This window comes from Macaca nemestrina, chromosome 9 (genome assembly GCF_043159975.1).
Source record: "Macaca nemestrina isolate mMacNem1 chromosome 9, mMacNem.hap1, whole genome shotgun sequence".
NCBI classification, from domain to species: Eukaryota; Metazoa; Chordata; class Mammalia; order Primates; family Cercopithecidae; genus Macaca; species Macaca nemestrina.
Genome location: NC_092133.1, coordinates 575369 through 588634, shown reverse-complemented (window position 1 = coordinate 588634; position 13266 = coordinate 575369). Strand labels below are relative to the sequence as shown.

The window sequence follows — 13266 nt, the reverse complement described above, 5'->3', positions numbered from 1 at the left end:
CACACACTTGCACTGCACACATGCACACTCTGGCACTTCCATGCACTCACACCACACATACACACACCTGCACTGCACGTGTGCACACTCAGGCACTTACACGCACTCACATCACACGCATACACTCTTGCACTGCACATGTGCACATTCAGGCACTTACATGCACTCACACTCACCACACACATACACACACACTGCACACGTGCACATTTAGGCACTTGCATGCACTCACACTCACCACACAAACACACACACTTGCACTGCACACATGCACACTTAGGCACTTACATGCACTCACACTCACCACACACATACATTCTTGCATTGCACACGTGCACACACACTCATGCACTCACGCACTCACATCACACACATACACTCTTGCACTGCACACGTGCACATTCAGGCACTTACATGCACTCATACTCACCACACACGTACACACACTTGCACTGCACACATGCACACTTAGGCACTTGCATGCACTCACACTCACTACACACATACACACACACTGCACATGTGCACACTTAGGCACTTGCATGCATGCACACTCACTACACACATACACTCTTGCATTGCACACGTGCACACACACTCATGCACTCACACACTCACATCACACTTGCACACACACCCACGAAACGTCGTACATGGAGCACAGCTCAAGTCACAGCACCGGTGAAACTTCAGCTAAGCGTAAACTGAGGCGGGTGTGGCAGAGGAGGCCATGAACATGACCTGAGGCCTTTGCAGACCATACAGCCGCTGGTTCTTTATTGCTAAAAAAAAATGCTAGTGACTTCCGCAAGTCATAATCTCCCTGCGGGCAGAGGGTCCCGCCTCGATGTGGACCGCTGGGGCTGACCAGGGTGGTGGCGGCTGAAGGCTGGAGTGGCTGCGGCAATTTCTTAAAATAAGACAACACTGATGTTTGCCACATTGATTTTTCTTTTCACAAAAGAGTTTGCTGTAGCACGAAGTGCCGTTTGATGCATTTTACCCGCAGCAGAACTCCTTTCAAAACTGGAGTCATCCTCTCAAACTCTGCCACGGCTTTGTCAACATAGTGTATGAAATATTCTCAGTCCTTTGTTGTCATTTCAGTAGCGTCCACGGCATCTTCACCAGGAGCAGATTGATCCCAAGAAACCTCTTTCTTTGCTCATTCATAAGACGCAGCTCCTCTTTGGTTACGTTTTACCACGAGACTGTAGCAATGCAGTGCCATCTTCAGGCTGCACTTCTAATTCTTGGGTGGCCAGGAGCAGTGTCAACTAGCAGCAATATTTTGCAAAGAATCTTTTTGAGCAATAGGTCTCAACAGTGGGCTTTAAATATTCAGCAAACCGTGCTGTCAACAGATGTGCTGACACCAGGCTTTGTCGTCCTCTTACAGAGCACAGGCAGAGTACATTGAGCATCATTCTTAACGGCCCCGGGATTTTCAGAATGGTGAATGAAGATTGGCTTCAACTCAAAGTCCCCGGCCGCGTTAGCCCCTAGCAAGAGCGTCCGCCTGTGCCTGGAAGCTTAGAAGCCAGGCACGGTCTCCTCTCTAGCTGTGAGAGTCCTAGAAGGCATCTCTTCCAGTAGAAGGCTGTTTCATCTGCGTTGCAGATCTCTTGTTTAGGCTAAGCGCTGTGGCTCATGCCTGTAATCCCAGCACTTTGGGAGGCCGAGGCAGGCAGATCACCTGAGGTCAGGAGTTCGAGACGAGCCTGGCCAAGACAGCAAAGCCCAGTCTGGACAAAAAAAAAAAAAAAAACACAAAAAATTAGCCAGGCGTGGTGGTGGGCACCTGTAATCCCAGCTCCCGGGGAGGCTGAGGCAAGAGAATCACTTGAACCTGGGAGGTGGAGCTTGCAGTGAGCCGAGATCACGCCACTGCACTCCAGCCTGGGTGACAGAGCAAGAGCCTGTCTCAAAAAAAGAAAAATCACTCTTGTTTAGTGCAACCTCCCTCATCGCTATCCTGGCCAGATCTTCTGGAGAACTTGCTACAGCTTCTCCATCAACACTTACTGTTTCACCCTGCACTTTTATGTTATGAAGATGGTTTCTGTCCTTAAACTTCATGAACCAACCTCTGCTAACTTGGAGCGTTTTTCCTGCTGCACCTCTCTCGGCCGTCATAGGGTTAAAGAGAGTTAGGGTCTTGCTCTAGATGAGGCTTTGGCTTGAGGGAACGTTGTGTCTGGTTTGATCTTCCATCCAGACCATTAAAACTTGCTCCACATCAGCCATGAGGTTGTTTCACTTTCTTATCATTCGTGTGTTTGCTGGAGGCAATTTTCTTCAATACTTTTCCTTTGCATTCACAACGCGGCTGTTTGTCACAAGAGGCCGAGCTTTTGGCCTATCTCTGTTTCGACATGCCTTCTTCACTAAGCGTAATGATTTCTAGCTTTATAAATAAAGCAACAGACATCCAACTGTTCCTTTCATCTGAACACTTAGAGGCCATTGTAGGGTTATTAATTGGCCTAATTTCAATATTTTTGTGACTCAGGGAATAGGAGGGAGATGGGGAACAGCCAACCCGTGGAGCAACCAGATCACACAGGACATTTACCCACTAAGTCCACCATCTTATACGGGCGTGGTTTGTGGTGCCCCAAGACAGCTACCACGGAAACCTCAAAGATGACTGATCACAGCTCACCATGACAGACATAGTAATAGCGGTAAAATGTGAAATATTTAGAGAATTACCAAAATATGACACAGAGACATCAAATGAACACATGCTGTTGGAAAAATGGCCCTGATGGACTTGCTCAACGCTGGGTTCCCACAGCCTTCACCTGTGAAAAACGCAGGACCTGCGAAGCCCAGGTGCACCTGTGCGTGTGTGAGTGCCTGTGCGTGTGTGAGTGCCTGTGTGTGTGGAGGGCCTATGCATGTAGAGTGTGCCAGTGTGTGTGTGTGTGTGCGTGGTGTGTGCCAGTGTGTGTGTGAGTTGAATGTGTGTGCATGTGCGTGTGGTGTGTGCCAGTGTGTGTGTGTGCATGTATGTACGTGTGTGCCTGTGCATATGGTGTGTGCCAGTGTGCACGTGTGTGCGCCTGTGCATGAGTGTGTGTGTGAGTGTGCATGTGTGCCAGTGTGCCGATGTGTGTATGTGTGTGCCTGTGCATGTGGTGTGTGCCAGTGTGCATGAGTGTGTGTGCATGTGTGTGCCTGTGCATGTGGTATGTGCCTGTGCGTGTGCCTGTGCATGTGGTGTATGCCATTGTGCGTGTGTGCCTGTGTGTGTGTGAATGTGCGTGTGTGTGCCATTGTATGTGAATGTGTGTGCCTGTGCATGTGATGTGTGCGTGTGTGCCAGTGTACATGTGAGTGTGCATTCGTGAGTATGTGTGCTTGTGTGTGTGATGTGTGCCAGTGTGCGTGTGTGTGCATGTGTGCCAGTGTGCATGTGGTATGTGTGTTCCAGTGCGGGGGGCATGTATGCATGGAAGTGTCATGCAAGCAAATGTGTGTGCACATGTGAGCATGCATGTGGTGTAAGGAGAGGTGCAGCATGGAGGCAGAGGCAGTGCCGCCCACCTGAGCCCAGAGATGCAGTGTTGGTCTCAGAGGGGCTGTCCTGGGTGGCACCTGGGTCCAGGACCTTTTTGCTCGGGCTTTGATGGTGCCACTGCACCTGGGGAGAGGTGTGAAGTGTCAGCCATGGCGGGAACCGAGCCATGGCGGGACCACACCCATGGTCTGAATCCTTGCTCCATTTCCCCATGTCCCAGCGTGCGTTGATTCTGACCATCGGCTCCAATCAGCAGCGGGCAAGTGTGTCAGGAGGGATCACAGAGCCGGCAGCACCCAGGTGGGGCACGTGCTTCTGTGGATGGTTTAAGGCACCCATCCTCATGCCACATCCGCACCATGGCTCCTCCCCGAGGCTCCCCAGTCACCCGCCGTGAGCAGCAGCATGTCCATCCTGTAGCTGTGAGTGGCTAGGGTTCACGCACCGCTGGGGCCGCACCACAAGCTCAGTGGATAAAGCAACTCAGGGGGATCATCCGACAGTTGAGAGCCGTAAGTCCAACATGGGCCCCGCTGGACCGACATCGAGGTGTGGGCAGGGCTGCCTCCCTCCCCCGGCACCTTCTGGGGCTGCCTCAGCCGCCATCACTCCTGGGCTTGGGGCCTCGTCCACCCTGAAAGCCAGCAGCCCTGCATCTTCTCTCCACTGGGATCTCTGCCCTCCCTCTTAAGAGGACCCCGGTGATGTTGTCAGTCCAGCCAAACAACCCAGGACAGTCTCCGCTCTTCACCATCGCTCATTTAACCACACCTGCAATGTCCCTCTTGACGTATGAGGTGAAACCTTCACTGGTTTCAGGGAAGAAAACATGGATATCTGGGGGCGTTATTCAGTCGACATAGGACGGAGCTCCTGTTCTCCTGTGCAACGCTCATCTACCTGCCCCAGCACTGATGGTCACTCCTCCCTCACTTGGCCCTGGGTCACGTGGCGGTGCACTCAGGGCTGGTCCCGGGCTCTGCAGCCTCCCCGGCCAGGCCACCCTCCCCAGCTCTGCACCCTCCCTGGCCAGGCCACCCTCTCAGGCTCTGCACCCTCCCCAGCTCTGCACCCTCCCCATCCAGGCCACCCTCCTCAGCTCTGCACCCTCCCCAGCTCTGCACCCTCCCCAGCCAGGCCACCCTCCCCGGCCTCTGAGCAATGTGCTCTGCCGTAAGTCAGCTTCCGCTTTGCTCCTCTGGACACCTCTGGGTGAGGTTCACAGCTCCCAAGGGGAAGCCATTAGGATTTCTCGAGATTCAGATCCGCCCTCCCTTTCTAGAAACCTTCTTCTAACGCAGGCGTTGGCCTGAGCCCCGGAAATCATGTAACCGGGAGATGTTCCAGTGAGTGGCCTGGCATGGCGAGCCACTGTCCCGACGCTGGGACCTGGGCACAGAGGGGTGGCTGGACATTCCTCGACGCCCAGAGTCCACCTGGGGTTTAGATGGGATTCTAGGTAACAGAATACGACGCTTGAGTGACAGACGCGTCAGCGCCCAGAGGAGGAGGACAAGCTGGACCCCCACCCTGACTGGGGCTCGGAGCCATAGGAGAGGGTGTTCCCAGCTGCCAGACGGGCAGGAACCACTCCCCGGACACAGGTGGACTGAGGCGGTTGTGAGTGGCCCACGTCGGGCGGTGGTTGGTGGATGCTGGACCCAGCAGAGCCCCCCGCCCCGCCCCGCCCCGCCCCCGCCCCAGCCCCGCGCCTGCGAGTCCACGGCAGTCACTGCCCAGCGGCGGCGGCGAGAAAAGCGGCGGCCTCCAGCGCCCTCTGCCGGCCGACCTGCGCTGCGCGCCGGGACGGAGCCCGGAGCCGGTGGTCCTGGCAGGCAGGGCCGGGCAGGCAGCTTGGAGACGGCCGGCCGGGCACAGACAGACCCTCCCACAGGCTGCAGCGGGCGGCGTGTCCTCTGAGCAGCTGCCAGCAGCTTCTCCACGCCCGCTGCAGGACACTGGGGTCCTCAGGAAAAGACCTGCAGCCACAGGAAGGCAGGGGAGCTCACGGTGCTGCATCGTCTGGCCAGACCCAGGCAGGGCCTCTGGGACACGTCAGCTGCTCCATCATCCAGCCTTGGACGCGCAGAGGCCACTGCTGCAGGCCTTCTTGCCGGCTCCTTGTGGGTAACTGGGGCCACGGGCCACAGAGGAGCGTGGCGGGCTGGCCTTGCTGCACAAAGCACGCCCTGAGCCATCCCTGTCACAGCTGTGCCTGCTGAGGATGCCAAAGGGGACTTCAAGGCCAGAACCTGTAGCTTCATCTCCTGCAGAGGGTGGAGGGCTGGCTCGGAGACAGTGGCCTCCTGTGTGTCCAGAGCGGGGTCTAGGGGATCCCTGTGCCTGGCAGCAGCAGGACCCTGGGGGGCTTTCTGTGTCACCGTTGACTGTGGGAGCAGAGCAGAGGTGCCCGTGCTGACATCACAGGCTGGCCGGGTGTGGACAGCTGAGCCCAGGCCCTGCTAGAACAAGCTCTGGATGGTACTGTCCCAGCCAGGTGCCCGTGGCCTCTATAAGAAGTTGGGTCTGCTTTCCCACTCCATGTCCTGTTTTGCCACCTGTGGGCTTCACAGCCAACTCTTTGCCAAAGTCATGTGCGGCTCACTCCTCCCTGTCTTCACCTTCAGAGAGACATTGGTCTTTATTTCTCCCGGGCCCCCGCCCCGCTCGGCAGGAACAAACCGCCAGACTGACTGGGTGACAGCGTCGGGCAGGTTTCTCCTGCTTCCCATCCACTGGGGTGGTTGGATGTCTTCTCAGAAAATCAAAGGACTGTCTCTGGTCTGTCCTGCACCACAACTGTGCGCCGTGGGTCCGTCCTGCACCACAACTGTGCGCCGTGGGTCCGTCCTGCACCACAACTGTGCGCCGTGGGCCCGTCCTGCACCACAACTGTGCGCCGTGGGTCCATCCCGGACACTTCTGCATCCCATGGGCCCCTCTATCTCACTGTCTTATCATCGACTTTGCCTGGCATCGGTGTAACCGCTGTAGCTCTCTTAATCTCACAGTTGGCATTGCATGGCTTTTTCCATCCAGTTACTTTCAACCTACTTGTGTCTTATATTCAGTGTTTCTATTCTAGTCACCATGTTCCATGAGCTTACTATCTATCCTGATAATCTCTGCCTTTGGATTGGAGCTTTTAGCTTGCTAAAATTAATTGGAATTTTGATTTGGTTGGATTTAGTCTACATTTTACTCTTTGTTTTCTGTTTTTACCACTTTAAGTGATTGTTTTGCTCTTTGGAATTCTTCCATTTCTCCTTTACTTCCTTCTTTTGGATTATTTTAACATTTTTTAAAATTTCGTTTTAATGTATCTATTAGTTTTTTTGTTTGTTTGAGACGGAGTCTCACTCTGTCGCCCACGCTGGAGTGCAGTGGTGCGATCTCGGCTCACTGCAACCTCTGCCCCCCGGGTTCACGCCATTCTCCTGCCTCAGCCTCCCTAGTAGCTGGGAGTACAGTCACCCGCCACCATGCCCAGCTAATTTTTTGCATTTTTAGTAGAGACGAGGTTTCACCGTGTTAGCCAGGATGGTCTCAATCTCCTGACCTCATGATCCACCCACCTTTGCCTCCCAAAGTGTTGGGGTTACAGGCGTGAGCCACCGCGTCCAGCCTAGTTTTTACCTAGTTTTGTATGGTTGCTCTAAGGGATTAAAATCCACAACCTTTCCACATCCTATGTAGAGTAAAATTGTTCTCTTCATATAACACATTTATAGAAAACTTGCAACTGTATAGGACTGTTTCCTGCCTCCCACCTTTCCTCCCACAGATGCTGGGCACAGCACCATCCCCACGTACCCTACACAAGGCAGTGCTCAAGTTCTTTCTTGAAACAGTCATTGCAAGAGGGAGGAAATTAAGAAGGGGGAGACAAAGCTTTTCTATTTATCCCTCAGCGTTTCTGGTGTCCTCCTTCCTTCCGGACAGTCCAAGTTCCCCCAAGCAGCCCAGGGGCTCCCTGCTGTTCTGATGAAGTCCACAGCATGGACCCCCCACCCAAGGCCCACCGTGCGGGTCTGGTTAGGGTTTTCCACAGGTGCGGTGCCTGCGGAAGGGTCCACTACCCTCCACCCTGAATAATTTCAGCTAGCATTTCCTGAAATACAGGTCCATACATGGCAAGTGCTCTTAGTTTTATTATTATCAGAAAGTGTCTTTATTTCATCTTTATTTCTGAAGGAAATCTTGGGATATAGAGTCTGGGAAGCACAGGTTTCCTAGGGGGTCTCCAAGAACTACCAGACCCAGGGCCACCCCTCCCACCCCTGCACCTTGGAGCCCACTGAACACGTGGGCAGGGGTCCGTGGCCGACCTGGGTGTTCCCAGCAGCCGGGGAGACAGCACCCATGGGGGATGGTCTCTGAGCCGGCCCCTAGGTCACGCATGCTCCATAGGGCCGGCAGCCAGGGTCAGGCCAGGGGCTGGAGGCGGTGAGCAAATGCACCTGGTCCGGGACACACAGCATCATGCATGGACCCCTGGGTGCCCTCAGCACGATTGCCAGGCCCTGCAGAGGGGAAGATTAGCCCCTGCCCTGGGCTTGGGCTGTGCCTGTCAGGATGAGACTCTGCCCCTCCAAGGCAGGGTTCCTGGGTCTGACAGGGAGCAGAGACTTCCGCCCTCTGAACCTCTTCCCCTGAGGCTAAGCGGGGCTTTAAAGCTGTTTAAAACGGGGCACCACGGGTCACTGGCCACGCGCACTACCCGTGGGGAGGGGCCATGACCTGGAGACTCAGTGGGACATGCAGCTCCCTGTGTGACCCCACGCCAACCCGGGGAGCGGTCCCGCCTGCAGCCAGGGGCTCCCTGCAGCTGCAGAGAAATCAGCGGCTAACAGAGCTCTCCCGGGGCCCACCTGTTCCGGGACCTGGCCAGGGCTCTCTCCAGGCGCAGAGGCCCGCGGGAGGCCAGGCGAGGCCGGCACAGGCTGCTCGGTCGGCGGTCGGGGGTCGGGAGTCTTGGTCTCCTCCTGCTCCGCCCGTGCCCGCCGCTCTCCCTTGCCCCGCGGAGTGGGGGAGGGACAGCGTGTCCCCGGAAGATGCAGGCAGCGTCTGCAAGGGGGTCAGCGCCTTCCACTCTGGCAGGTTTTACCTCGTCAGTGGAGGGGTCCCCTTTATCATCTGTGGGGTCACGGCTGCCACGAACATCAGGAATTACGGGACAGACGACGAGGACGCGGCGTAGTGAGTACCGGGTGCCCAGAGCTGGGAGCTGGGAGCAGCGGGTGGGCTCTGTCCGAGGTCCCTCCCGGACACCTGCAGTGGGGGAGACCAGGACGAAGCAGCAAGGCCTGGGCCTGGACCTGGGGCTCGCCCAGAGCTGCGCCCCTCCCAGCTCGCGCCCCCGAGGAGTGCGCAGTGCCCCCTCCTCTCCCAGGGACCCCAACCTAATCTTTGCCTCTGGATGAGTCAGGCCTGGTTAGCCTTCTATGGGAGGGGCCTGGGGACAAATAGCGATTTGGCAGCATCATGGAACTCAGCTGAGAAGGGAAACCCCATAGAGTAGAACGAACCCAGCCGTCCCGCCATCGGTGCCCAGAGCCAGCCTGGAACCCCTGATTCAGGCCCTCAGTTCCTTCTGCGGCCCCAGGATGGCCCGCCCGCCTGCCCTCCGCCTGGCCCCGCCCACCCGGCTCCACCTCCACCTCCACCTGACCCCGCCCACCTCACGCCGGCCATGCCCACCCGGCTCCACCCTCTGCCTGGCCCCACCCATCCAGCGCTGCCCTCTGCTCAGCCCCGCCCACCTAGCTCTGCCTCTTCCTGGCCCCACCCACCCCACACCGGCCCCACCCACCCGGCTCTGTCCCTGCTCCTGCCCACCCAGGCCCACCCTGCACCTGGCCCCCCGCCCGGCTCCACCTCCGCCCACACCTGGGACACTTTCCTGGCTCCCCGACCTCCCAAGCTGGTAGGGCCAATAGGGCCTCGTTCCCATCCACACTCTCAGCGACTCTAGAAGCCCCCAAGGCCCCCAAGCCGCAGTTGTGCAAAGCCACTTGCTGGTCCGGGCGGGTGCGGCGCCCTTTGCTCTGCAGGAGGAGTCCTGAGTCCTGAGTCCTGGCCGTGCTGGCCCAGCTGACGCTGACGTGCGTCTCCCCACAGCTGCTGGATGGCCTGGGAGCCTAGCCTGGGCGCCTTCTACGGCCCAGCCGCCGTCATTGCCCTGGTCACCTGCGTGTACTTCCTGGGCACCTACGTGCAGCTGCGGCGCCACCCAGGGCGCAGGTACGAGATGCGCGCACAGCCCGAGGAGCAGCGGCGGCTGGCCACGCCCGAGGGCAGCCGTGGGATCCGGCCCGGCACCCCACCCGCACGCGATGCCCCTGGCGCCTCGGTGCTGCAGAACGAGCACTCCTTCCAGGCACAGCTGCGCGCTGCCGCCTTCACGCTGTTCCTGTTCACGGCCACGTGGGCCTTTGGGGCGCTGGCGGTGTCACAGGGCCACTTCCTGGACATGGTCTTCAGCTGCCTGTACGGCGCCTTCTGCGTGACACTGGGGCTCTTCGTGCTCATCCACCACTGCGCCAAGCGCGAGGACGTGTGGCAGTGCTGGTGGGCATGCTGCCCACCCCGCAGGGATGCCCACTCCGCACTCGATGCCAACGGGGCCGCGCTGGGCCGTGCCGCCTGCCTGCATTCGCCGGGCCTCGGCCAGCCACGGGGCTTCTCGCACCCACCGGGACCCTGCAAGATGACCAACCTGCAGGCCGCACAGGGCCACGCCAGTTGTCTGTCCCCGGCCACCCCGTGCTGTGCCAAGATGCACGGCGAGCCACTGATGGCGGACGAGGCACACGTGCACGTGCAGGAGGAGGGTGCCTTCGGGCACGACCCCCACCTGCACGGGTGCCTTCAGGGCAGAACTAAGCCGCCCTACTTTAGCCGGCACCCAGCAGAGGAGCCCGAGTACGCTTACCACATCCCGTCCAGCCTGGACGGCAGCCCCCAAAGCTCACGCACAGACAGCCCCCCCAGCTCTCTGGATGGCCCGGCAGGGGCACACACGCTGGCCTGCTGCGCCCAGGGTGACCCCTTCCCCATGGTCAGCCAGCCTGAGGGCAGCGATGGGAGCCCTGCCCTCTACAGCTGCCCCACGCGGCCGGGCAGGGAGGCAGCGCTTGGGCCTGGTCACCTGGAGATGCTGCGGAGGACACAGTCCCTGCCCTTTGGTGGCCCCAGCCAGAACGGGCTGCCCAAGGGTAACTTGCTAGAAGACCTGCCGTTTGGCACCGATGGGACCGGCAACATCCGAACAGGACCCTGGAAAAATGAAACTACTGTGTAGGCGGAGCAGGGGACACATTGTTCCTGGAGGAGCTTCAGAGCAGAGTGGGGGGCCCATCTGCCACATGAGGTCACTGGGGGCACCAAAGTGACCCCACCTTTCGGAAGCAGTTCACACCCCTGCCCCTTCCTTGTGAAAGACCTCAGCGGGGAAAAGCTCTGGGCCACGCCCAGTCCTTTTATCCCAGTTCCACGTGCTCGTCCCTGCACAAGGTCATCTGGTTTCTGTCCTGTGGCCTCCAGTCCTGGGGCGCCCCAGAGGCAGAGCAGGGGCTTCCATCAAAGGACCCACCCAGACCCCAGCGTGGCCCTGCCCGAGATGCCATCCATGGAGTCCTGGCTTCCCCTGGTGTGGCCAGGCGGGGCTGAGATCACAGCAGGGGGCTGCCCTGACCTTTCCCAGTGTTCAATGTGTGTGTCTTGCATTCTGCTCCAGGGGTGGTGGTGGCAGGTCTGTCCCCAGCATTCTCACCCTGGGCAGAACCCTTGGGACCCACTGCTGTCGCGTGTCTGAGCCACCCCTGCAGCTTCACGGGACCCCTGCACACCTCTGCCCACTCAGTGTCCCCTGTCAACCTTGTCCTTGTCACAGCCCCAGCCCTGCAGGGCTGAGAGCACCACGGATGCTGCGGGCTGCAGCCGCGCTCTGGACTTTGGGGATGGCTGTCGGCTTCAGAGGGCCAATGGGGTGCTCTTAGGGGCCCAAGCCTTGGGAAGATGCCCAGACATCCGTTAGTGAAGATTCGACTTCCAAAACCAGCCACCGTTGGGACTGGATTCCACTCCAGTATAGGCACTTGGCAACAAGGTTTATTCCAAAAAGAAGAGGGGCTGGCAGACGGGACATTCTCATGGACAAAATTCCTTTCCCTTTTTCTCATCTCCATGAACATCTGGGCACCAAGCCCTGACTCAAAGGACAGATGTGGATGACAATAAGCCTTCTGTGAAAGCAAGTGGCCCGTCCCTTGGTGGAAGGGAGTCCAGAGGGCCGTGGGTGTGAAACCGTACACAGTTTTCCCTCCCTCCCTCCTCCTTGTCTGTGACACGTGTTCACCCACACACACACACGCACACAAACACATGTGCATATCACACACATATACATACACACAAACGTGCACATCACACACATACACATGCACACACGTGCATATCACACACACACGCACACACACAAACGTGCATATCACACACACATACACATGCACACACACAAACACATGCATATCACACACATACACATGTGCACACACAAACACGTGCATATCACATGCATGCACATGCACGCAAACGTGCATGTCACACACACAAACGTGCATATTGCATACATGCACACACACGTGCATGTCACACACATACACATGTGCACACATAGTTAACACACACATGCACCTGCCATGCACATGTGTGCATACACGTAGCGGTGTGTTTTCCAGCCGCCCACACACTGGGTTTTCATTGGAGAGTGTTTCACCCTGCAAACGTCAATGTCAGCAGACTCGTGGGTGCACTCTGCTATCCGGTCGGGAGGTCTCACCAGGCGCAGAGCCTCCCTAACGTGCACCTCCGCGAAGAGGGGTGTTGGGGAGTGTTCCCGGCACCTGCTCGGTGGAAGGGCTCTCTGGAGGCTGGCACTCAGTATGTGAGTATGAGGAGCCCCACTTCCCGGGGTGTTGGTAAACTTGACCATGACGCTGTAACCCACAGTGTGCTCCTCCCAGCAAACCCCGTGTGTCCTTACAGGTCAACCAGACGGGCCACCGGATGACTGCCAGGCAGCTCTGCCTCCGCCTCACCTTTTCACCTGCTTCCGTAGCTGGTGTGAACCCGAATCCCCACGCTGTGCTGTGTACACACTGTAGGTGCAGAACTGTCCACACAAAAATACAGTCTTGGCATCGTTGGTTCTTTGTGAGGCTGGTTAATAACATCCCCGTGTGTTTTTCTCACCCTAGATGGGGGTAGAGGGACACCTGAGTGTGTGGCCCCCTTCTGTGTCCTGGATCCCGGGGTGAGGCTGCTCTGCCTGGCCCCTCCAGCCCCTCATGAACTTTCTGCCTTCAGTGCTCCTGGCTGAGCAGAGAGGCCTCCCATCATTCAACCAAAGAAAGTCAACATTAAACATTAAACCTCTGTGTGTTTCTATACTGACTTAGCCTCGTGAGTCCACTTGGGACCGGTGTTGGGCCATATCCATTTGCATGTAACGTTTTGGAGCATAAACATCCACAGCCCGACCACCCCAAAGGACTCCTGGCTCAACGTCAGCTTCCACCAGACCACGGAGCCAGAGCCAAACCCACGTTTCGCATCTGACTTTTGTGCCACTTCCTTCCTTGAGTGTGCCCGTGTGCCTGCGTGTCGGGTGGGATGGAGCGTGGGTGCGTGCCGACCTGTGTGGGCATGCTCGTGTGTATGCGTGTCAGATGCAATGA

The 13266-nt window shown here is 57.7% G+C and overlaps 1 protein-coding gene across 1 annotated transcript in view; it reads left to right on the top strand.

Moving 5' to 3' along the window:
• The window catches only part of LOC105471098 (adhesion G protein-coupled receptor A1), a 59001-nt gene extending 46019 nt beyond the window's left edge, over positions 1–12982 (top strand). Inside the window, 2 exon segments of the mRNA XM_071068896.1 lie at positions 8627–8725; positions 9647–12982. Of these exon segments, the coding sequence (XP_070924997.1) occupies positions 8627–8725; positions 9647–10829 (1282 nt within the window). The 3' untranslated portion in view covers positions 10830–12982.
• Positions 12983–13266: the final 284 nt, after the last annotated feature.